This window comes from Hippopotamus amphibius, chromosome 10 (genome assembly GCF_030028045.1).
Source record: "Hippopotamus amphibius kiboko isolate mHipAmp2 chromosome 10, mHipAmp2.hap2, whole genome shotgun sequence".
In the NCBI taxonomy this organism is placed as follows: domain Eukaryota; kingdom Metazoa; phylum Chordata; class Mammalia; order Artiodactyla; family Hippopotamidae; genus Hippopotamus; species Hippopotamus amphibius.
This window is the reverse complement of record NC_080195.1, coordinates 18334895-18360453: the sequence shown is the minus strand read 5'-3', so window position 1 is coordinate 18360453 and position 25559 is coordinate 18334895. Positions and strand designations below refer to the sequence as shown.

At 37.8% G+C, this 25559-nt stretch overlaps 1 protein-coding gene across 2 annotated transcripts in view; it reads right to left on the bottom strand.

The window, feature by feature from the left end:
• Positions 1-25559, bottom strand: part of MSR1 (macrophage scavenger receptor 1) — a 58983-nt gene that overhangs the window by 7091 nt on the left and 26333 nt on the right. The window contains exons 7-8 of one of the 2 annotated variants that reach the window (XM_057697350.1): positions 21434-21487; positions 1951-2139 (exon numbers count right to left, since the gene is read on the bottom strand). In XM_057697350.1, coding sequence (XP_057553333.1) covers positions 1951-2139; positions 21434-21487 — 243 coding nt within the window. Of the gene's footprint in view, positions 1-1950; positions 2140-17572; positions 17830-21433; positions 21488-25559 lie in introns of those variants that run through there. The other variant, XM_057697351.1, reaches the window with a different exon arrangement.

Genomic DNA, 25559 nt, shown 5'->3' with positions numbered 1-25559 from the left:
AATCTATGGCATGACTTCACATCCAGAGAAGGAAAAGAGCTGGGGTATAACGTCTCGCTTTTCTACCACAAATTGTGTTTGAAATGTTTTATAAAATTATGTGTTTTAAATAAATAGCCTTTCATGCTATGGAGCTTATTTACCATAGAAATGGATTCTCTCAGCAGAGATAGAACATTGTAGAGACTCAGATCGGCAGTTTAGTCTTCCTAAACAATTCACTGATTCATTTGATTTTCTAGTGACTGAGAGTTGGGAGTTTTTTTCTTTTCCCCTTCTCTGGGAAAAAAAATCTAGCTTATTGCTGTTTAAAACCTTTCACTTTAGGAGGTAAATTTTGCTGGTGCGAGGATGATTTTGGTCTGACACTTTTCAAGCTGGGGAAGAAGTTCTGGAAGTGTAGCAGAAATGAAAAATTTGGAAATTCCAAGGATCTGTTGGATAGTGGCAAATTATGGATATTTTCTATTTCTTTTGTTTCTTCTACTCAAAACTCTAAGGCACAAATTAAAAACTGGCGGCCGAGGGCTTGAACCTGGGAGCAGAAACTTTCAACATCACCACTCTCTTCTGTCTTGTGTTTAGCCTCTTTATGAAATTAAATTATCTTGTTGGTCTCTAAAGACTTTAGAACCTGGATCCCTGCTAAAATTCATCTCTTAAATCTGATATAATGAATTCATTTAGGTAGAGGAATAAAGGATATAATTGTGATCTATTATTAATACTATTTACATATTTAATAATGAATAGTATTAATAGGACAATGCCTGACACAGTTATTACTCAATAAATTGTAGCATAATAGTAGTTAGCAATATATTTTATGAATTTAAGAAGTCTATCATCTTGTTTAGTCTTTTGATATGATAATTTGACATACTCCACTATTTTATCATTATACATATGATTATCTGGTAATACTGCTACTTTATCTCTATAATTTTGCATACAATGTTGCCCATATCTATCTAGAAGAATAACACAAAATCAAGATGGTCAAATTTTTTTTTTTTTGGTCAACATCAACTTCAGAGACACCAATTATTTATCACATATGGACAGCAGAATAAAGAGGAAATATTGATTTTAAAATTCTAGTTTACCTCTATGTGACTACTTTTTTCTAATCTGTCCTTCAGAATTGAAGCACTTATATATGTTTAATTACACATAAAACCTATTATGAGGTGCCAATTTAGAAAAAAAAAGGGGTAGTAAAAATATCATGGGTAAACATTCAAATGTTTTGTCCCTGGAAAATTTTCTTCCTAGTTCTTTCATTGGTTACTGAGTCATCCAGATGAAAATACACAAATGTACATGCAGCAAAAGGATTATTCAATTCAATAGCAAATAGAGGGGAAAGTAACCTTGCTATTCCCTTATTTATCATCAATTTCCTTAAAGGAGAAGTCACAATTAGTATGCATAGAAAGGCTGTAAAATCGCCTCTTTCTCTTTCACGGTTTTTCACTGTCCTTTCAGAATACAGGTGCTCTGTCATGGACTAAGGATACACCTCATTCCTGTGGGACATGACTGGGAGGTAAATGCAGAAGCTGGTACCCACTCCTCACCCTCCAGTTCCACAGAAGAGATAATGAGGGAGTATGGTGGAATTGCCCAGATGCCCACAAGATCCAGATACGTAGAAGAGCTTCCCAGGGAGTCATGCCTTGTCTGTAATTCACTGGTCCCTGCTATTCTGCTTTACCAATCATTTTCCATATGTTCCTCTATCCTCCCACTAACCGACTGAGTCTACATGAAATTTAGACATTAAAAGTTGTCTGAGAGCATAAGCCTTTTTAAAAAAAAAAACTCTTTCATTTTTACTTTCTAGGAAAGGCTTAAAAAAAAATCCTACTTCCTATTCTATAGGTTCCTGTCTCTACTTGATTATATGTATTGGAGAATGCCTACATTTCATTAAAAAAAAAAAATTACCTTTTCCAAAATAAGCTCCCTTATGCACAGTTTGAACACCTTGGTATCCCAAACTCCTACAGATGACCTGTCCTCCACGCAGTTCCCAGCGGTCATCACAAATGGTACCCCATTGGCCACTGTGGAAAATTTCCACTCTGCCTTCATGAGGGCCACTGCCACCAACCAGTCGAACTGTCTTAGGTGGTACTGTAATAGAAACAAGCAGGGGTTAATTTTATATATGTGTACTTACTGCTTTATAACGCTTTTTCTTTAAAAAAAAAAAAAGCATTTTAGCACATTTTTCCAGTAAGTTCAATTATTGGAATAAATATTAAACTTTCTAGCACCACCTATTGGAAAAGAGTTTAACTGCAAACATTGTACTTATTGGTCAAATCTGAAGAGTATATCTATTCTTTCTTTTTTTAACATTTATATAAGTTACAGCTATGAAAGCACTTCAGTGATTTTGTACCAGTGACATTAAAATTTAATATCTACAAGTCTGTTAATACTTAGAGATTTTTCATACTATTTTTAAAAATTATAACAAAGTGATTGCTTTCTTGACACAAAAACACACAAACTGGAACACACCTCCAGTGACTTTCAGTGATACAGGAGGTTGAGGAGAAGATATTTTATAATATCATAAACACAGAAATAGATCAAACATCCTGTTCTTTACCAAGAAAGACAAGATAACTACAGTGACAAAATCAATTTAGAAACAACAAAGATATTCCTTGATGTAAGGCTCCTGGATTTTGTCCTAAAGTGTTTCTCTTGTTTTGAAAAAGTATTAATTAGAAGAAATCAGACAATTTTTGTTTATTCTGAGAAATCACTAAAGCAGTAAACTTTGGGAATAAATATACCATGTTTACAATAGTAAAAGTAATTTTGTTCTGCAATGCCTAAGTAATCACAATTGCCATATATACAGTAAATTTTTATAAAATCTTGATCATGTGCAGAAATTTACATAAATATGAAATCTCTTTCCCATTTTTAAAACCAACATATACATTTTGAGCCTAAGAACAGATAAAGTGTGTAATTAGTATCACAAAAAATTTCACTTAGAGTTAGAAAAGTTCTTTAAACAGCCTGTACTATCCTAGTAAGCATTTGTTTAAAAATCATTTGGCTGAAGAACAGAAAAAGGCAAAGACAGAAAATAATTTTAAAAATTTACTTAGTGCTAAATAAAAACTACAATATTCTCTAATAACTAGAAAAGCCAATGAATAAACACAGCTCTATCTGAACATATCTTTTCAAATATAAGTTTGAAGAATATCATATTGTGAAAAAGCAAGATGTAACTGTTACAACAAAAATATCTCTGTAATGTGAAAATGGAGTTTTAGGGTATGGGTTTTCAGAACTCAGTTAACTAAAGAAATAGTAACTTTTTTTTTTCTAATTTGAGTAAGTTTTGTTGGAACAGTAATCCAACAACGTGCAAAGAAAAAATATGCCATTTCCTACAAGCCTGACTGAGCCACTCAGAAATATGAAAAGCAAACATGCATTAACATATAGTTTTACAATTAAAATTATTTTCTTGGTTCTTCCAAAATATAATTCAGCGCTAAATACTCAATTAATGTAATAATATCCAGGTGCATAAGCCCTTTCTCACTTAATAAACATGAGTTACAAACATTAAAAACATTTTTAAAAAGGAAAATAATTTGATATTGCAGTATTCAAACTTCCAATTACTGAGTAAAATACCTGGGTGACCCAATCATTCACTGTGCATGCCTAAGAAAACAGGAAATAATAATCCAGGAGTAGATTATGTAGTTTAAAATATTAGAGTCATGTACTAGTAACCAGTGCCACTCCCAAATGTTTATTTTTACAGAAGTCAAAAATATCTAAGCACAACACATTTATCATGATGCTATGACAAAACACACATCACATTCAAACACGTGGTTCTATGAGCTTGTCTTATTGCCCAAGTAAGTGTACAAAAGTGTTCTCACTGTGTACTTTTTACCCCTTACCCCTCCAAAAATGCCATTACGAAGGCTGGCTTGTCCTAGAACAATGGTTCTCAAGCTTCAGTATGTGTCTTAGGTCAGGCTGCCATAACAAAATACCATAGACTAAGAGAGTTAAACAACATTTGTTTTTCACAGCTCTGGAACTGGAAAGTCCAAAAACAAGGTACTGGCAGATTCGGGATGTGGTGTGGCCAACTTCTTGGCTTGTAGCCAGTTGCCTACTGGCTGTTGTGCTCACATGGCCTTTCCTCAGCGCATGCTTACGGGAAAAAGAGGTAGAGAACAAGCTCTCCGGGTTTCTTCTTCTAAGGCTACTAATTCCACTGCAAGGACCCTACCCTCCTGACCTCATCTAAAGCTAATTACCTCCCCAAAAGCCCACCTCCAAATACCATCACGTTGGCATTAAAGGCTTCAACATATAAACGTGGGAAGGGGGTGTTACAGATTGTTCGTTCCACACCCGGAGTTTCTGATCCCGTAGGTGCTGAGTGGGACCCAAAAATTTGTGCTTTTAACAAGTCCTCAGGTGATGCTGATGCCGTGAATCCAGGGACCACACTTTGAGAATCACTATCCTAGAAGATCACATTATATATTTACCAGAGAAGGCATGTTACATAAGAAACAGCTGCTGCTGCTTGTATGTAATCCTTCTGCCTCGTTTATTCCAAAAAGAATGCCTTGCAGATTTCTTCCAAACTCCCTATGTTTGTGAGATGTTGAGGGGGATTGGGTGCCTCTATTTGAATTCTTTATGGCCAAATATGTTTAGGCACACCTATGCTTCTCTCTCACCTAAATATTTTCAATTATAAATCAACTACTGATAGCTGACCACGCTTTGCTGATATCTGACCATCTCTGAACTAATGGAGTGAAAAGAGGCAGGTCAACAGACTCATTCAAGTGTCAGCATCACACATGCGACTACTCTGGGGGAAAAGTTTATTTTGTCGTTCTGAACAGCCTCAATCATAGCATTTTCTCTATAAGATGGCAGATTAGAATTTTCTCTGAATTTAGCCAACTCATCATTATGTGGATGTGAATAATGCCTTTGGCATCAAACTAATATAATTAGATTTTTTTTTCCCATTGGGAAATTTCTGCCTTATACTTTAAGATTTCAGAAGAGAGTAATTTTTGTGTATTTTTTTCTGGGTTGTTGTCTTAATTCTCCTCTTAACTTTATGAAATGTAGACTTTTTCCAAATTCAAATCAGATGAACACAGATAAGCATTGGCTACGTGCCCACTGAATTGACCCTCTGTATTACTACTTCATGATTGGCTAAAAACACAAACACAAATCAAAATGGAAGTAATGCCCTGTGTCAAGAACCACAGGATTCCTTAGGGAACCCAGGGATGCGATTGTTGCTATGAAACAGGAGGGAAGGGGGCAGGGCACAACCTTTAAAAGAATGACACAGCCATAGGAAATGACACAGAACCAACTAGGTCCAAGATGGCGGACGAGCCTTCCAATAGACCTTGAGCATCAGCATACGCTCATTGTAACACATCAGCAAGCTAAATGACACACCCATAGGCACCATGGCAGTTCCAAGGCCCACCATAAAAGGTCAACAAGTGGGCAGTGGCCCAATTCCTGGAAATCCCCACCCCTTCCCCAAAATAACTGGAATACTCCTCCCTCTCATTAGCATATGAAAGTACCCACCCCTATAAAACTGACAACCCCATACCCTGGTGCCGCTCTCACCTTCTGAGATGACCCACACTCTGTCTGTGGAGTGTGCTTCTCTCTAAATAAATCCACTTCTTACCTATCATTTTGTCTCTCACTGAATTTTTTCCACAATGAGGCATCAAGAACCTGAGCTTCATTAAGTCCTGAGACCAGGTGTGTGATCTCAGTTAAAAGAACGTGGGTTCAAGTCCCAATCTGGGCCTTGGCTGGGTTTGAGCCCCAGAACATGAGTTCAAATCCTAATCTCAGTTAGGCATCTGGAACAGCTTTTATCCAAGAATCTCTGTTAAGTTGCTTTATTCTTTCCTTTGACTGCAAGTTGGATATCTTTGTTCCTCAAATATCTGTTAACAAATCCTAAATTTATATTTGACAGTCTCTTTCTCAGAGACAGTTCTAAAATATCCAAGGAAGTCCTCCTATGGCCTAGTTCGGGTGAGATGCCCATCTATGGACTGAGCAGCTTGGGCCAAAGACAAGGTCAGTTGCATTCACATGGCATTCCTGAAATGGGGGAGGGGAGACACATTTCCTTGTTGAAGTTGAGTTTTGAGCAAAGACAGTAAGCCCAGTTCATAAGACATTTTAATAATCTTGGTGTATTTATGAACGTTGATGATACTATATGTTTAGCCGTGTGTTCTTTTAATATCCCTGACTGTAGAGTATAACTGAAATTAAAAATCCATGAGTCAGATAATCTGGATTTTACTTCTTCCCGTGACCCTGTTTAAGTGAGCTTATTAAACCATCCAACCTCACTAGGACCAAATTTTCCAACTGTTAAAAAGAGAAAATGATATTTGCTCTTAGTTAAATGCATCTAAACACACACATCTGTGCCAGGCATTTTCCTCAGTTCCAGAAATTATTTGAATAAAGCATGTAGCCTGCCCTCAAGATTCAAGCATTTCTGAGGTTATTATGAAGGTTAGAGAAATATTTCACTCTTTAAAAGGAAGTACAAATGTAAAGTTTTTACTTTCACAAGTTGTGAAAATTTTGAGATTTACATTTTGTGATGAAAGCATTGGAATAAATATATTATCTTGATATTAAATCACCTTATTAATTTTAACTACTTCCCTATTTAATACTTATGCTTTTCAAAGAGGAGATCTTAACCAAATAGGATGAATTTTTGCAGATAGACAAAACCTACCCTATGGTTTCAGACATGAATGTATTTGACCTTTGTTATTTCCAAACATGATAAATCTTGAAGAGACTCTTGGAGACCAGTAATGAGTAAACTATGGCCCTTAAATCAATCCCAGCTTGCTGTCTATTTTGTAAATAGTTTTAGTGGAATGCAGCCATGCCTATTAATTTACATATTGTGTAGGGCTGCTTTCAGGCTACACAGCAGAGTTGAATAGAGTGACAAAGACCTTCTGGCATGCAAACCAAAAATATTTACTAGCTGGTCCTTTCTGAAAAAGCTTGCCAACCCCTGATATAATTGAAAACACAAGACTAGTATGATAGAGGATTTCAGTGGGGAAAATCCTGCCAAGTGACCCCCTGGAATAAATAAGGTCATGATTAATCTCTACTTATTTCTCCAGTTTAACTCTTCAAAAATCTCTCTGCCCCTCTCTCCTTGCTCCCTTTACTTCAATTACATAATTACTCACATTCCCAAATAAGCCTGGCTCTCCTTTATTTCCGGAGCTTTGGTTCCTCAATCACGCACACCCTTCCCTCCTACCCCACCCCAGCCAGCACCTCCCATTTCCTCACCCTCAGCCCTTGGTTTGGATCTGTATCCCTTCTCAAGCTTGCCTAGAACTACTGACCTACAAAGCACCGGAAACTGGTTTATCTTCTCGCCGACTGAAATCCTTCCAGTTATCTTTTCAATACTTGACCAAATATCACTTGATGAAGTCACCTGATGAAGTGTTATGGTATTGAAATGGAGCAGGACCCTATGGTCCTTGCCCACCATGTCCTCAGCCTACCTTTTGTCTGTAGAAAAACTTCAGCTAAAGAATAAGTTTAATCAGAGAAGTGAGAAAATGCAGAAACAAAGCAAAACAGTCAAAGGAGACCAAATAATAATAATTTAGTCACTAAGCAAAGTCAAGGACCTTTACTTCCTCTTCAAGGGCTATAGATAATATTCTCAGCTACATCCTGTGAGCCATCTTATAGACACTGAAACCCCCACTAGGTGGACGAAGTTAGCTACACTGTAAACATGACATAGCTGCCACAATTCTGAGGACTGGCTTCAAAGAAATGAGAACAAACCAGCCCTGGAACTGAAGATTAACTGTACCTAAAACAAGGATGAGGATGCTAGTCAGGCCACCGATGACCAGTTTCAGAGCTGACGGTGCTATTTCTGCACGTAGCCCTCTCCCTCCATGTATAAAAGCTCTTGCCCACTGATTGTCAGGGGTGGGGGGAGAGGGGGGAAGTCGGCCTTTGGACAGGTGTCTGCCCTCCCTGCTCCCCACCCCCAGTTGCCAGCATCCAAAATAAAGCAAACTTTCCTTTCCACCAACCTGGCCTCTTTATTGGCCTTTGAGCAGCGAGCAGCCGGATCCCATTTTTGGTTACAGTATGAATGAATGAATGAATGAATGAATGAATGAATGAATGTTGAGCTCGTCTTGATGTGTGATCTCTATTACCTGAGTGGATTAAATTGGCAAATGCTTAAACTATCAGTGAAAGAAATAGAATTTAGTATGTCCTCAGTCTCTAGAGAGAATATAGTTTCTATGTGTAGAAGCGATAAAGGAAATTGTGGAGGAAAGGTTGATTCAAACGAGTCCTATTAAAGGAAAAAACTACATGGCTGTCCACCAAGAGCCCTCCAAGGTGGACTGGTCTGGTGGCAGGGTCTGATTAGAAGCCTCCCGTATTCCAAAACCTGATTTTTGTAGGTTTAGAGGGTTTATCTCTTAGTGGCAGACTAATGTTAAACAGACTCTTGGGACTAAATGTCAATTCAATTTACAACCAGAAATGTAATTGCCTCAAAAATGGGAATATTTTTAACTACTTGACAAGGCCATTTTCTCTTTGTGGGCAATCTGCACAAGAAGTCAAGTCATAATCTGTGAATTATTCGTTTAATTTATTAATTTACAATGAGACATAGCAGTGAGGTTTTGCCTCTGGGATTGGCCAAGGCTCTTTGCTTAACACATTTTTCTTTATATATGTTAATATATTCCATCAGGCTAGGTGGTTTGACATATCTCTGCTCTGATTCACTGCAGTTTAACTTTCTAAAGGCAATCTTACTAGTCTTATTTCCTAGATTCGGAAGAAAGGGTAGATACTGATAATTTCAATATATTTTAAAAAATCTGTATGTAAAATAAAAACAATACATAAAATAATTATGATAGAAATAGCTCATTCATATTTTTATAACTATAAGATATCAAACAAAAAATAAATAATAGAGCAGATAATTTACAAAGGTTTTCTAATCTAATCTGAGAAAATAAATTCAAATATAGTGAAAGTTAACAAGTTCAGTAGCTATTGTTTTGTTTACTGAAGGCTCATTTTTAAAGGAGGAAGTAAAACAAATATATTAAATATCTCAGAATAGAGGAATAGCTAAATTAATTATAATGTATACATTAGACGGATAGTTTTAGAGGTATTAAACATAACTGTCAAAAGAATCATGTAGAAAATGGAGAAAAATGATAAAATTTAAGTGACTATATTAACATTAATGTTTCATCTTAATATGCCAAAAAAGTTGATATATGAAAAGACTAGAAGGACATATCCAAGCATATTGACAGTAGTTTTGTATAGAGGACAGAAATTGAATATAAAATCTTTTTCTTATTTTCTGAAATTGTATTATTCTTAAAACTAAGATGAATTTAATTAAAATAAGTTGTGGTCAGATAGTCACTAATGTCCTTACTGTTTTAAAGGGTCTACAATTCAAATTAAGCTGAAATTCATAAAATGGAGGGAAAGAACAAGGTCAGAATAAGAGATATAACATAATGTCACATATAAAACAGAAAATAATACCATCTATCATTTATGCAAACATACGTATGTAGTACATATATATATAAATATGAATGGAAAGAAACATGTAAACTCCATGATAGAAGTTTAACCTGGAAAAGCAAGGGAGGCAATGGGACTTCAACTGTGCTAGCTAATATGATATTTCTTAAAAAACAATTACGTGTTGTCAGTATGGTAAAAGGACAACACCTCTAAAATGCAGATGGTGTGTACGCAGCTATATATTAGCTATTTGTTGTAAATGTTCTTCCTTCTTTTCTTTGTATTTGAAATCTATTTTATTTAAAGAAAAAATCTATTTTATTTAAAGAAAAAATCTATTTTATTTAAAGTTCCATGTTCACAAGGATGCTGATGGAGACATCTATAAACCCAAAATAAATTATAAAAGTGCTTCATATTCAAGTCTTTTCTTGAAAGTTAGGAAAAAATATTATGAACCTACTAAGCGTGAGACAGGAAGAGGGCAGGGCACAATCTTTAAAAGAATGACATAGCCACTGAGGACACAACAAACTGGTTAGAACAAACTAGGTCCAAGATGGCGGACAAGTTGACTTCCACTAGACCTTGAGCCTCATTATACGCTCATTGCAATACATCAGCACACTAAATGACATGCCCACAGGCACCATGACAGTTCCAAGGACGACGATAAAAGGCCAACAAGTGGGTGGTGACCCAATTCCTGGACGTCTCCGCTCCATCCCCAAAACAGTTGGAATAATCCTCCCACTCATTAGCCTATGAAATTACCCAGCCTATAAAAACCAACCATCCATATTTTGGGGACTCTTGCCTTTTGAGATGGCCCACACTTTGTCTATGGAGTGTGTATCTCCCTGAATAAACCTTCTTTTACTGTACTATGGCTTGCTCTTGAATTCTTTCCTGAGCAAAGCCAAGAACCCACACTTGGTGGCTGTCCCAGGGACTCAACCGAGACCTGGGACGTGACCATCCTCTTGTGCCCCACTTTCTTTCCTGCAACAAGCTCTAGTAGACAAAATTTTAATTTGAATAGAGAAGTCAGGAAGAAGGTGAACTATGGGGCGTCTTTGCATTATGTCCATCACTGCTACTTGAGTAGAAGAACTGAGGTTAAAATGACTTTTGAGGAGTGAAGTTATTTTTTCAGTTTTTATCATGTTGTGTATCTCATGATCACGCTTTTTTTTTAGTATCATTTATTGAAATTAGGATTTAGTGTTAAATTTATTACTCAATGATAATTATTATATTTGAGTTACAAATGCAACAAATTTTTTCTTTTCAAGTCTGGTTGCAAGTTGCCCCAGAAGTCCTTGCAATATGGAAAAATTCCTCTAGAAAAGGAACTGATTTTTTATTTAAGATAATTAGCTTAATGAGGTATTTAGCTATGAAAGACACAACCTGGTGTGAAATAACTCATATTTTACACCAAGACAAGAAAAATTTAAACATAAAAAAGTTTTCTCTGCCCTTTGGCCTCCATCCTCCCTTCTACTGTGCACTGTGATCTGCATTATTTATTGCCCAGACCTCCCCCACAGGCAGAAAAACCTGCTCAACCATAAAGAACAACATTCTCCTAGCATCAGCAAGACAGCTCCTTCAAAGATAACATTCCTTCTTGATCTTGTACGGGGTCACATGACCGACCATGATGACCCTTAGATCTGGATTATGTAAACTGTCAATAACACGTCATTTGATGTATACCTCTGTCTCAAAAAACTTATATAACCGTGCCTTGACTTCTAACAGGTGGAACAGAAGAGCTTTCTTCTTTTTTCTTCTTTTTTAATTTATTTTTATTTATTGGCTGTGTTGGGTCTTCATTGCTGTATGCAGGCTTTCTGTAGTTGCGGAGAGCGGGGACTACTCTTCATTGCCATGTGCAGGCTTCTCAGTGTGGTGGCTTCTCTGGTTGCAGAGCACAAGCTCTAGGAGCTCAGGCTTCAGTAGTCATGGTGCGTGGACTCAGTAGTTGGGACACACGGGCTCAGTTGCTCTGTGGCATGTGGGATCTTCCACGACCAGGGCTCGAGCCCATGTCCTCTGCATTGGCAGGGGGATTCTTAACCACCGTGCTACCAGGAAAGCCCAAGTTCTCCAAACTTTCTGAGTGGCTCTTCCCGAGTTATAATCCCCAAATTTGGCTCAAATAAAATTTTCCATTTCTTTCTTAGATTGACTGATTAATTTTTCTTTTACACTGGATATCAGATGTTTGGAGAAATAGGTTGAATTTCTTGGAAAAATAATTTAACAGATTTTATATATGACTCCAGAAGTCAAAGGAAACAAGTATTTTGGAAATCCCAAAACAGAGGAAAGAGGAGAAACTAGAGGGAGAAGATTTCAGAGGAGCAGAAGTGTGCAAAGTATTCTGATGGCAGGGGAGAGACCGAGTGGCCAGTAAGGAATATTTGGAGTCTAATCTAGCTGGGAATTTCAACACAGTAAAGTCTAAGGTTCAACTTGAAGCTGTAGACTCTTTTGCTTACATTTTCCTGTTATGCGTGAGTCTTCAGTAAAACTCTCAGATCCCCAGGCGGAGCTAGGGAATGTCCTCAAATATATGGAGAGATGTGGTGCTCACTGTTGGAATGAGTGACGCGGGGGAAAGGAGCAACAGAAGACGCGCCGGCACGTGAGTTTCCTAGGGCTACGATAGTACACGGTCGCAAACTGTGCAGCTAACAACAACAGAAATTTATTCTCACAGTTCTGGAGGCCGGAAGTCTGCAAGATGTCCTTAGGGCCGTGTCTTTGAAGGCTCTGCGGAGAAATCCTTCCTTGCCTTGTCTTAGCTTCTCACGGCTCTGGCAAGTCTTGGCGTTCTTTGGCTTGTGACTGCATCACTCTAATCCCTGCCTCTGTCTCTGCGTGGTCTTCACCGTGTCTCTGTGGCCTCCTCTTCTTATAGTTTTAGGGCCCACCTGAATCTACTATGACCCCATCTTAGCCCAACTACTCTGCACATAAGGTCACATCCTTAGGCTTCAGGAGAACATGAATTTCTAGAAACCATATGAAACCCACTCTCACAGCTGTGGCAGGGATTTGAATGAGGGGACATGGGGATTATAATTTTCCTGTATTTTTGTCAAACTACTTTCAATAGGAGGCACTGGAATTGCCTTAGAATGTGAGATTGGTGCTCAAACAGTTTTATTTCAGTATTAAAGAACTGACCCCCAAGATCTGAGGACTGCAGAATAGCTGGGTAGTAGAGGTTTAGTTACTCTGGAAATTAGTGATTTAGTGAAGTTAACCATGAGGACACTGAACACCCACGTTCAGCAACTGAGTAACTAAAACAAAGATTGAGAATGCGTTGCATCAAAATAAACTACTAAACTCAGATGATACTGAGTAAATCTATTATAATTTAAAAGTTCTCAATTTCCTGTGGATTAAGCAGGATGTAAGTGAGAATTCATAGGAAGGAGGGGATGAGAATAACTGTAGCAGCCCAGGAAAGGGTCAGGATCTGTAGGTCAAGCCCCAGTGGGAGGTATTTCTGGGACACTTCATGTGTAAGCAAGGAACTGTGCTGTTCCAAGGAATCTCATCTTGAGATTCACATTGTAGGGCAGCGCGTGGCCAGAGAAGCCATGTCAATGGGGCACATGATAGGTTGTGAGCTAGGAATTCCTTGGTAGCCCAGTGGTTAGGACTCCAAGCACTCACTGCCAAGGACTTGGGTTCAATCCCTGGTCAGGGAACTAAGAGCTCACAAGTCACCTGGTGCGGCCAAAAAAAAAAAAAAAAGGTCGGAACCTATAGTCTATATTCGGAAGGTGCTTTAATTAGAACAGAAGAAACAATCTTTTATTAGTATAAGATGACATTTACTGCAGAGCAGGAATCCAGGACCTGGCTCTCTGAAGAAGCAAGGAAAGCCATTTGGTCCTCTCTACTCCATCTGAACTCTGGCACAAAACTGGATGAATTTCAAATTCTGCTGATGCAGAAGACCTGGCTGGAACAGTATTGATTTTTTTTTTCCTTCTTATTAGCTCTGGCGAGAGTCGGGCTGTAAGTCAGCTGGGATAGGTCCTAAACAGCACTAGTGCTAACCACTGGATTCATTAATGGTTTAAATCTCTATTTCAATTTACAAGACATTTTAGTTATACACATCACTAAGGAGCATATCTTTTGTGTTAACGGAACACTGTGTGTTTTTGCAACCACTGCGGAATCATACAAAGCTTGAAACACCACGTAACTGTCAAGAATGAGCAGCATTTATCTACGTCACCCAGAGCCATCACTGCTCAGGTACGCTCTGCTCTGCTGAAGCCTAACTGGGGCGACTGGAAAAAGGACAGTGAGCAGCTACACAAGAGACACAATAAAGAAGAGGGATGTCAAAATAGCCACATTATGCTGAAAAAAAAAAAAAAAAAAGTTCAAGTTGAGCCAGTTACGAGAGTATTAGTGGGTAGCTTCTTCCCCTGGTGCACATGAGTAACTCCCAATATAATAACAGAGGCTTGGTGACCATTCCCTCAAGACTGTGTTTCTGAGTTAATATACTTGGTGGAGAGACTGGAGGCAATGCCTGGAATGGGATATGAAGGAAGAAACATACACAAGCAGATTGAGAATGCTTTTTGGGAATTTGACCTAATGGAGTTCATATTGTAAGAGCTCTTATCTCCTTAAGGTCTTTAAATGATTGGCTCATTCTAGAAAATCAAATTGCTCACTACAAATCTTTCTCTCCCTTCCTTCTTTCTCTCTCCACACCTTCTGTATGACACATTTGTGGTATTTATATATGAAAAAATATATAAAACTAGTGTGGAAGTGTTGAATGGAGTCATAGGTACAAATAGGGACTTTGGAGATCAATACACCTGGCTATGCGTTTCTGTTCTATCACCTATTAGCAGTAAGCTGCAGTTTCTAATTTATAAAATGGGAATGATAATAGGACTTACCTCAAGGGCTCTTCTGAAGATCAGATGAGGTAATGCATAAAAGCCCCTGCATCGGAGAGCAAATGTTGTCTAAAAGCTCACTATTGTCAGTACTTCGTGGTTAGAAGAGAAGCCTTTACTTTGGTCAACTGAATGCTTCACGAAAGACCAGAATTCATTTAAGGCTGTGCCGAGTCCTCAGTAGAAATCAAATGAAAGACACACTGATATTTCTTATCATTGTATGAGTTTCAAAATAAGACATTTACTCTAAATTCACACCCTAATTACAGTCTTATTGGGCAAGAAGCACAGTAGAAAACACTAATACACGACACATTAGTAATTGGTATGTTTAGGACAGGGCCTCACACACAGTGTTTCATTGTATGGCAGGAATTCTGTTTGCCTGAAACACATACACTTTCAAGTTGGGGTAAGAACAAAGCAAACTATTAGGACAAGTGTTAGAACTTGGTGCAGACTTGTTTTCTCTTTACACAGGTTATTAAATTTGGTGTAATTTGTGCATTTGAACTGGGTATTCAGCATCTACTTTTTTCTAAAGGAAAAAGCCCTTCTCCCCTAATTTGGAAAGTTCAGGTTAGCATTTCACACACGTAAGAATCCTTTTGCAGTCTGAGGTGCCAGATAACTGCTGAACCGAATCCCCTGGCATTGTCTCCCAGGGTCTCTGGGATCAGGGCCATCCTGTGGCCACCGTGCACCAAGACCTGCAGGAAGAGAAGAGGATTCCCAGGTGCTGCCTGTCGCCCGGTGCAGAATGGGGTAGGAAGTCCCATCCAATTAAACCATGGGCAAAGAGATCCAACTCATCTCCAGATGTTTGCTTTAACTGACTTGTCAACGTTGCCAGTTTGCAAATACTGAGGATGATTCCTCCCGCCTCTTTTTTCTTGGAGACTTTAGTGTTAAGCCGGCACAAACCCAGAGTACCACTGACAACCCTAATTTGTTTCAACCCTTCTCGGAGCTTTCTCATCAGCAGCAACTTGAGCTCAAGCTTTGTTGCTAAGAGTCTGGAACTCCTGTTTTATTAGGCTGACATTTTGTTCTGACCTCTGTTGACAGCTTCAGGCCTCTGGTGTGCACTCTGTTTAGTCGCTCCTTTTATTTATAACTTATGCTCTTTTGCTCGGCTCAGACTCACTGATTTGTGGTCTGGTCACACTTGCATTGCTCTATCTAATGCAAAATCTTATCTGATTCTCCAGCATCTCTTTCTGTCCAAGGCATTTATTTGGTTTCTTGCATTTTCATTTGGCTCTCACTCCTGTTCTGATTATGGGTTTTATTTTATTTATTTATATATGAGCTTAAGCTAATTTATTTATTTGTTTATTTATTTATTTTTATTGGCTGCATTGGGTTTTTGTTGCTGCGCATGGGCTTTCTCTAGTTCCGGCGAGCGGGGGCTACTCTTTGTTGAGGTGCACGGGCTTCTCATTGCGGTGGCTTCTCTTGTTGCAGAGCACGGGCTCTAGGCGCATGGGCTTCAGTAGTTGTGGCACGTGGGCTCATTAGTTGTGGCTCACGGGCTTAGTTGCTCCACGGCACATGGGATCTTCCTGTACCAGGGATCGAACTTGTGTTGCCTGCGTTGGCAGGCAGATTTGTAACCACTGTGCTACCAGGGAAGACCATGATTACGGATTTTAAATGCTTCATTATACCAGTGAGGAAGAGCAGCTCCAGTTTAGAGAGACCACTGAGAACTATGCCCTACGAGTGTAAAGCACTTTATGATTTTACAGAGCATCTGCATACATACAGTATCTTATGTGACCCTCAGACAAGCCTGTGAGGTAGGCATTACGATGCCCATTTCACAGGAGAGGGAGTGGAAGTGGGGACACGCACGTAGGGACGCTACTGAGAATTCTACTAGAACCGTAATGTTGTGAGTCCTGCGACTATGTGTTAAATCTTGAAGGAAAGGAGAGCTGAGAAAATTCGATCTATCGATTAATAGAGACATTCAAAATGAATATAGAATCCCCCACTTTTCCTTTTTTGAGTTTGCCTTTTCTTACTTTTTCCTCTTTCTCATTTGCAGCTCTTTTTTCACCTAACAAAATATCTCCAGTTCTACTGAAATATTTATTTTTCTCCAGGATCTGTACTGGATATTTAAAGCACAAGGTACAAAGAGTTATTTTAAAAAAAAAAAATTTAAAAAAAAGGTTTTTGTTTTTCTTTTTTACAGTTTTTATTCAATAACATAACTAGCACACTTAGAAACTTTGTTTATTAAATGCAGCACGCTGGTGAAAAGAGCTTTTCAGAATAAAACAATTTCAGCTTTTTTTTCAGTATTATTATTTTTTTATGATCAAAATATTATTGCTTGAAATGGCCAGGTAATTTAAGGAAACAAATTTTGTTTTTTGGTTCAAAAATGTTGAATGAACTGCCCCAGCTCCACTTGACCTCAATATAAAACTTGAAAAAAATGTGCCATAAATTGGAGAATAAGAAGACAAGAAGGTAAACTAAGCAAATCAAAGTCAAATTACCTTTTTAAAATTCTAAGGAATTTAAAACTCTTGATCTCCTCTAAACACCTACGCAGCCCTGTTCCTTTCCCCCATACAGCTCTGCTCTAGTGTATAACTGCCTGTTTCCACGTCTGTGTCTTTCAGAGACAATTAGCTCTGGAAGCCGAGACAACAGCTATTTTATCAGCTCTTTAAGTCTAGTTCCAAGAGGTATACAATAAACACATGCTGAACGAACAAATGGATTCTTTCATGGCATCCCTGTCTCTGGTTGACACTGGTATTTTTGAGGGTAAAGAACCACATAAAATCAGTATCCATGGGATTTCTCCTGGAACCTGAAGATGAGTGGGTGGCAGAGGGCTTCTGGCCTGACTCTGAGGAGAGTAGGAACGGTCCTGAGTCCAGCTCAGGACGGTGGTGATGGAGGGGTGCTGGAGTGGGGAGAGTATGAACAGGGCAGCAGAGGCCCAAACAGTACCAAGGACCAGGAGAGGAAGGCATGTAGAAGCCGAGCACCATGTGGGAACCAAGGTGGTTTGTAGGAGCCACAAAGGAATCTTGGAGTCAGTTTTGCTGATGACTTGTCCAGAGGTGAAGGGCCTTTTAGTGAGATGGTAGCACCGGGTGTCCCGCCCAACCCACCTGATCTTCAAAGGGGCCTGCCCTAATACGATCAGGGAGTTATGCTGGTCCTGATACATATATAAAAGAGGAAATAAGAATGAAATTAGAACATTCTCTAACACCATACACTAAGATAAGCTCAAAATGGATTAAAGACCTAAATGTAAGATTAGATACTATAAAACTCTTAGAGGAAATCATAGGCAGAACACTCTGTAACATAAATCGCAGTAAGATCTTTTTTGATCTATCTCCTAGGGTAATGAAAATAAAAACAAAAATAAACAAATGGGACCTAATTAAACTTAAAAGCCTTTGCACAACATAACAAAATGAAACAAACATAATTCATAAACCAAATGAAAAGGAAACACACAGAATGGGAGAAAATAATTACAAACAAAGTGACCAACAGGGGATTAATCTCCAAAATATACAAACAGCTGATGCAGCTCAATATCAAAAAAACAAACAACCCAATCAAAAAATGGGTGGAAGATCTAAATAAACTTTTCTCCTCTTTGGAGATGGCCAAGAGGTACAGGAAACGATGCTCAATACCATTAATTATTAAAGAAATGCAAATCAAAACTGCAATGAGGTACACCAGTCAGAATGGCCATCATCAAAAAATCCACAAACAATAAATGCTAGAGAGGGTGTGGGAAAAAGGGAACCCTCCTACACTGTTGGTGGGAATGTAAACTTGTACAGCCACTATGGAGAACAGTATGGAGATTCCTTAAAAAAACAAAAATAGAGCTACCACATGATCCAGCAACCCCACCCCTAGGCATATATCCAAAGAAAACAATAATTCGAAAAGATGCATGTACCCCAATGTTCACTGCAGCACTATTTACAATAGCCAGGACGTGGAAGCAACCTAAATGTCCATCAATGGAGGAATGGATAAAGAAGATGTGGTATATATACACAATGGAATATAACTCAGCCATAAAAAAGAATGAAATAATGCCATTTGCAGCAATATGGATGACCTAGAGATTGTCATACTGAGTGAAGTAAATCAGATAAAGACAAATATCATATGATATCACTTATACATGGAATCTTAAAAAATGGTACAAATGAACCTATTTACAAAATAGAAATAGAGTCACAGATGTAGAGAACAAAGTCATGGTTACCAAGGGGGAAGGGGGGATAAATTGGGAGATTGGGCTTGACATATACACACTACTATATAAATAACTAATAAGAACCTACTGTAACTAATAATAAGAACCTACTGTAAAGCACAGGGAATTCTACTCAATAGTCTGTAATGACCTATATGGGAACAGAATCTAAAAAGCAGGGGATATATGTACATGTACACTGAATCACTTTGCTATACAGCAGAAACTAACACAACACTGTAAATCAACTATACTCCAATAAAAATTAATAAGAATAAGCTGACCCCCAAAAAATAAAAGAGGAAATCAATGATTACTTCCATTATATTTAAATCACACTTGAAAAATATTTTTTAAAAGTACAGCAATGTAATTCAATATGAATTTTCATATACCAGAATTAATTGAAGATGTGGGGAATCAGGCACTTTCACAGGAAATTAAATTGGTACAGCCTTCTGGGAGCCATTTGCAAGAATCCATCAAACTGTAAAATGCACGTCACCTATAAACTATTGATTCTACTTCTAGCAAATTCTCTATTAAAATATTCCCACAAGATTATGTAAGAGAGTGCTGAATGTAGCATTGTTTCTTAAAGCCTAGCTGAAGCAAACAAAAATCATCAAGTGTTCATGACTAGGGAATTGAATGATATATTATGCTAACTATGGTAGCGCTATATAATGGAATAGTGTGCAGCCACTGAGAGAAAAGAGCCATATATACTGCCATGGCAGATGCCTGGCATGTTAACAATGAGAAAACAGAACACACTGTACAGATGTTTCTGTATTTGATTCTTTCTATCTTTTTGAAACATTATGGAATTATATACTCTCCATGGGGGGCAGGTACATGGAGAAGAATCTGGAGGCTATGCACATACACACACATTTACACACCGAAATCTCTCTACTTCCTCAAAGAAAGCAAGCACATAAACTTCAAAACAGCCATGAAAATATCTGTAACTGAAAACATTTCTGAACACATCTGAAAAAAAAAATGTTCAAAGCATTTGATAACCTCAGGTAACAAAAGACAATGTGGGTGTTCGATTAACAGGCTACAAAATAAAGGAATCCCTTACTTGCCAAGCTTGACCAGAGTCAAGGTTAAGGAGCTCAGAGAAAGTCTCAGGAAAAGGAGAAAAGGAGATAAAGAAGAACCAAAGATAAAGGTAGTGATCAAGACAGAGATAAACATGCAGATAGGGAAGAGTTACACAGGAGCTCAGTGAAAATAAATGGAGTGAGGAGGAGAAAGGGGAAGAAATGGAATAAAGTAAACAGCAGACCAAAGTGACCACATCAAACAATAAATGGACACAAAGGAGAATTTTTCCTATTGTTTCTATTATCTTAATATAATAACAACACTAATAATCATTGATTAACACTAAAGCACCTTGAGGAGACACACAGTACTCAGTGTTTTTCAATTTAGGGGCAAACACAGTTCAACAATGCAACAATTACGGGAACAACTGTAGAAAGTGTCGTGTGGTTACACCATACTTAAATGGCTGGCATTCACAACGGTGACCCTAAGTTGCCTAAATGTGGCATCAACACAGTGTATGAGGTTAAAATAATTATTTTTACTAAGACAGAGAAACTGGTACTGTATTTTTTAAACAATAGTTACAATTGAAAACTGCTAGATTTTGGGGTCCATTAAAGAATTTGCGAACATCTGTCTAAAACAGACCCCTGATGGGTAAAGATTATGATCTCCCTGTGTGTATCCCCTATCCCCCCACCCCCCGCCCCCACCATACACACACATGTAGCTTCTACTGGGAACACAGAGCCGGAACCCTTGGTTTCTGAGAAGTCAAGTTGGATTCCTCATTCCCTTTTAGAATTCTTTCATTAAATCTAGTAGCTTCGGCCAAGACACACAACCATTGACTTATGGCACTGCGACTACTGAAGAAATCTCATCTACGATGTCGTTTTCAAGGCCCAATGTACAGATTCTCTGCACTGGAACGCAAAGACATCATTCTATCCACAGAGATCTGTTTTAAAATCTATTCTGTTGCAGTTTTGAAGGTCTGAGATATTGAATATTTTATCAAAACAAAACACAAAAAAACCCAGCTGTCACAGAATTAGCCTGTCAGGGTTCTTAGATTGTTCAAATTCCTATACGTAACATTTCAGTTATTTTAGTTAGTAGGTAGGGAGGCTGTAATTGTTTCTATTCATAAGCTTGATTTTCCTTCAGCAGATTGAAATCGGCTTGAAAATTGAACAATGTTCTGTGTGAAGTTTTTAGAAAATTACGCTCATCACGAAAACAAAATACAAATGGGTAATGAGATTTACAGTTGTATAATTTAATCTATTTGTTTAATTCTAATTAACATAGTTTATTTGTAGAAAACTGTGGCTGGCTTCCAGAGAATCCCTACGGATCAACACTCAAGTTCTCAACGTTTGCCTCAAGCCCAGACCACCACTATCACGAGCTTGTTTATTTCAGAGGTGCACACACAAACAACAAGAAACTATTAACTTACTTAGCATGCTTCCACTCCCTTTTTCCCCCTTCTGGCCTTTTTGTCCAGGATTTCCTTTTAAAAAAAAAAAAGGAAGGAAAATATTTTTTTTAATTTAGGCAATTCACAATGCTTGCCCTACGCGGACACAGAGCATCACAAGGTCATCTAGAATATCAATGTACAACAACCTACAGATATTCAGACATAACAATGTTGATGATAATAATAGCTATCATTTTAGAAACCTATTATGAACTTGGCATTTTATGGGTAGGTCCTTTACATTACATTATCTCAAATTACTTACCAGGGCATTAAATGTTCCATTTTCCTAAAGTAGGCAAAACTGAGGTGTAAGCAGTTTGCTTTGGGCTTATCCATTCTCCTTTTTTCCCTCTTTGTTTGTGCCTTCTCTCCCAGAAAGCCTGGTGTCCTCCATTTCATCCCAAACCTTGTTTTCCATTCCTATCATAGTATTTGTCTATCTTGTTTTCTATTTCTTTTGTGTGAAGCCTCGCAAAGACTGATCCGTGAATGACTTTCTGGGAGTGCTGAGATACTGATTGCCTCAGTCCTGCGGGAAGCTAGGAAAGGAAGGTCTGAGGGGCTTTCTGAACCTCTAGGTGGTTACTTTTGGCTTCAAGAAACCTCACTTACATACTTAGACGTACGGTAGATGACGTAAGGTAGATGCTACTCTAATAAGGGTCAGGACTTCAAATACATATGAAAACATTGCTGAGACCCTGCTCTTTGCTAGCAGGTTGCTATTTCATCCATGGTTCCATTTGTAAAGGTATATCCAGAGGAACAGCCCTCAGTACCAACAAGAGACTTTGACGGTGACAATTATATCTCATGAGAGGGGTGCTGTTCCTGCTTATCGATCCTTCTTCCAAGAGTCCTCAGACAGCTGTCTTGCAAGTAATCACCTTCCTGGCATAAATGCAGAACTGATCATAGAGCCATCTATCTCTAAGTCAAAATCTTCATTAATGTTCTTTATTTCCTCCAACAAAATCAAGGACTGTTCTCTTTTCCACCTAAGAGCTCAGAGGGCATACACAGTTCAAAAACCATGAGCTTTGGAATAATAACAATAATCTTAAAATCTCTTGTGTTGAATTATTTTGCTCTGCCACTTATTAGGTATGTGGCTCAGAACAAGTCTTCAAACCTTTCTGAGCTAAAGTTTATTCTTCTTTCAAATGAAACAATTATACCTTCCATTGCAGAGTTGCCTTGAAAATTAACAGCGTTTATAAAGGGCCTTACCTATATAAGAGATGCATATGAGATGATAGCTCTTATTATTTGTTTTACAACATCACTTAGCTAGAACCAACTCCATGATTTTATTCTCAGTAAATGAGAGATTTTTTTCATTTCAGTTCACTTTTTTTATGGCACAATTATTTTAAATTTTATTTTGCAGTTTTCATCTTTATTTTAGGTTTTTTTTTTCTTTTGTCTGTTTCTCTAGTTTGCTTCATCCGTGCTTTGTTTTTGAACACTCATCCTTATTCACCTCTTAGAGAAGATTTTTTGATCCCCAATTTACCAGATTTAAAAAATTGAAAATAATGTGTGATGAGTAACACAGGAATTGAGATTTAGCATTTAAAAGTCCAAAGTTATTTCTAATTAAAATTTTATTGTGAAGATTTCATGAAATGCCAACCATTCCTTATTACAGTCTGATAAAGAGAAAGTCTCTAATTGTTTTGCATATATGATTACACTGAACGTCATTAAGGTCACTTTTTAATTGTGATTCAGTTGTTTCAAGTAATATTAAGTTGACAAGAATCATTAATTTAGCACAAAATACCCAAAACCTTTTTTTTTTCTTTTTTTTCCTTTTCTTTCTTTCCGTGTGTGTGTGTGTGTGTGTGTGTGTGTGTGTGTGTGTGATGGTAGGCTTTTATGAGATATAATCCCAAGGTTTTAGATTTCCTAAAGAGGAAAAATCTAAGATATTGAACAAAAATTGGGGAGGAGGGTTTAAAATTGTGTAACTGATCAGTTCTAATTCTTTTCAGAGAAGATAATGTAATAAACAAGCTTAATTTTATCATTCTAGCATTATTTTCACAATTAGAAAATAATTGTAAAATTATTCTTGGAAGTCTTTTCAATTTGTCTTGGGTATTTTAACGATACAATTGTTCAAGCCAGAGATCTGAACAAATGACCCACGTTTCTTCTTATAAATAAAAACAAATGTTTTATGTCATTTTAGCATGATTCACAGATTTCCTCACAGAGACATCTGGAAATCTTTTCTCACATTTGAACACATTGGAAACATCCTTCCTAGAGAACAGGGCTGCCTCCCCACTTTACAGTGACAACATAGGCTAACAGTGAGCCCAAGAACTTTGTCAAAACCTGGAGTTAACCCTACTTCCTGTCAGATATGTCACTCTTCCGTCAAAAATAAAGAACTAATGTTTCTGAAAGCCATTGAAAGGTAAGAAGTAGATGGTATGTAATATACCGCCACTATAACTTTAAATATAAGAGAAGGTATTTTCAATAACATCATTATGACTTCAAGCACTTTCAGAGCCCCTGCCGTGAACGAGACACTGGGTTCCTCCTTTTCACACACAGGCAAACTCAGCCCTGCCCAACCTTTTCAGCTACTTCAATTCACAGGTGACATCCTCCCTCCTCTGCCTAATGCTTTTCCTATTTCCTGATTGCTTCACCTTCAACCTTCTCCTTCACCTTTCAGTCTTTTTAACCCTTCTTTCCGCTGTATCTTCAACAACTGCTCTTTCTTGCCGTTGGCCTTTAAAGATCAATAGTATTCAAATTCACTTTCAAAGAAAAAACAAAAACAAATGAAAAAACTGATCTCTTCCTTCCCTTCTGCAGAGCCAGATTGCTCTACCCCATCCACAGTCCTCACCAGCAGGCGCCCCTGGGCATTCCCCAATCTGGCTTCCACTCCATCCCAACAAAGCTGCTCTCAATAAAGGCAAAAAATGGAAAGCGCTTTCTGTAGACTGCATCTTACTTGACCAACTTTTGAAACTACCTCTACCTTTGGCTTTTTTTCACACCATCTTCTCTGAGTTTTCTTCCTCACTCTGGCTGCTGTACTCTTTTCTGCTCAGTCTGTACTTCTGGAACCACGTAAGACTTTATCTTAGACCCCTTCTCTTTTCACTGTTGCCTACCCATAAAATATTATTAAAATCAATGATTCTTAAAATTCATTGACTTCAATGAACACTCATATGAGCATAGCTAGAACTTCATTTTCTCCTTCTGGCTTGTCCTCTGAGTTCGAAACCCATATATTCGACTATTTATAAATATCTCCATGAATGGCACAGAGAAAGTTTACAGTAATTGTTTGTCAAATAAATAAACAAATTTGTTATGGCCTACAGTTTTAGACACTCCTAAGAAAGACCATAACTCACACTTAGGATCAGACTTTGAATGGGCTCCAAGCATCTAACTGGAGAGAAGTGCATTATTTACATTGTTGGAAAATCTTAACGAGGTTCTATTCAGAGTCCTCTAGGGATTTCGAAGATATTTAAGCTTACATATCAATTAAATCCTCCAAGCTCTCTGCAGTAAATTTGTCAGATGATAAATGTTCTAGAGATATACCATGGATCAAGAAGAAAGTTCCCTTTTTCTTCTTATATTTGTATATTTTATCAGTTCAGGACTGTGTATTATTCACTTCTCATTTCCCTGTACCAAGCATTGTCCCTTGTGTGTGTGTGTGTGTGTGTGTGTGTGTGTGTGTGTGGGTGTGTGTGTATAGTACTAGATACATGTGGAAGGAAGAAGGCAGGGTGGGGTAGAAAAGGAGAGCAGAAGAGAAAATGGAGAAAATAAATAGGGCTGTTCTTTCTTACATTTTTTGCTCTGAAATCTGTTCATGTTTTGTTATTACTCTGATAGTCCAGGCTGTGTCACTAATCAGAATATGGCAATTAGTAGATTCTGTTTCTAATTTTATTACGCTCTTTGGATTCTTGTAGAGAAGGACTCATTCACTTTTTTAATCTGCACTCTAACTAAGCTAGTACCAGGCACTGCTGCTCATATTTCTACCAAATTTGAGTCTTGTAATAAGGAAGTGATATGCTGAGAATATCTTTTGTCAAGGGGT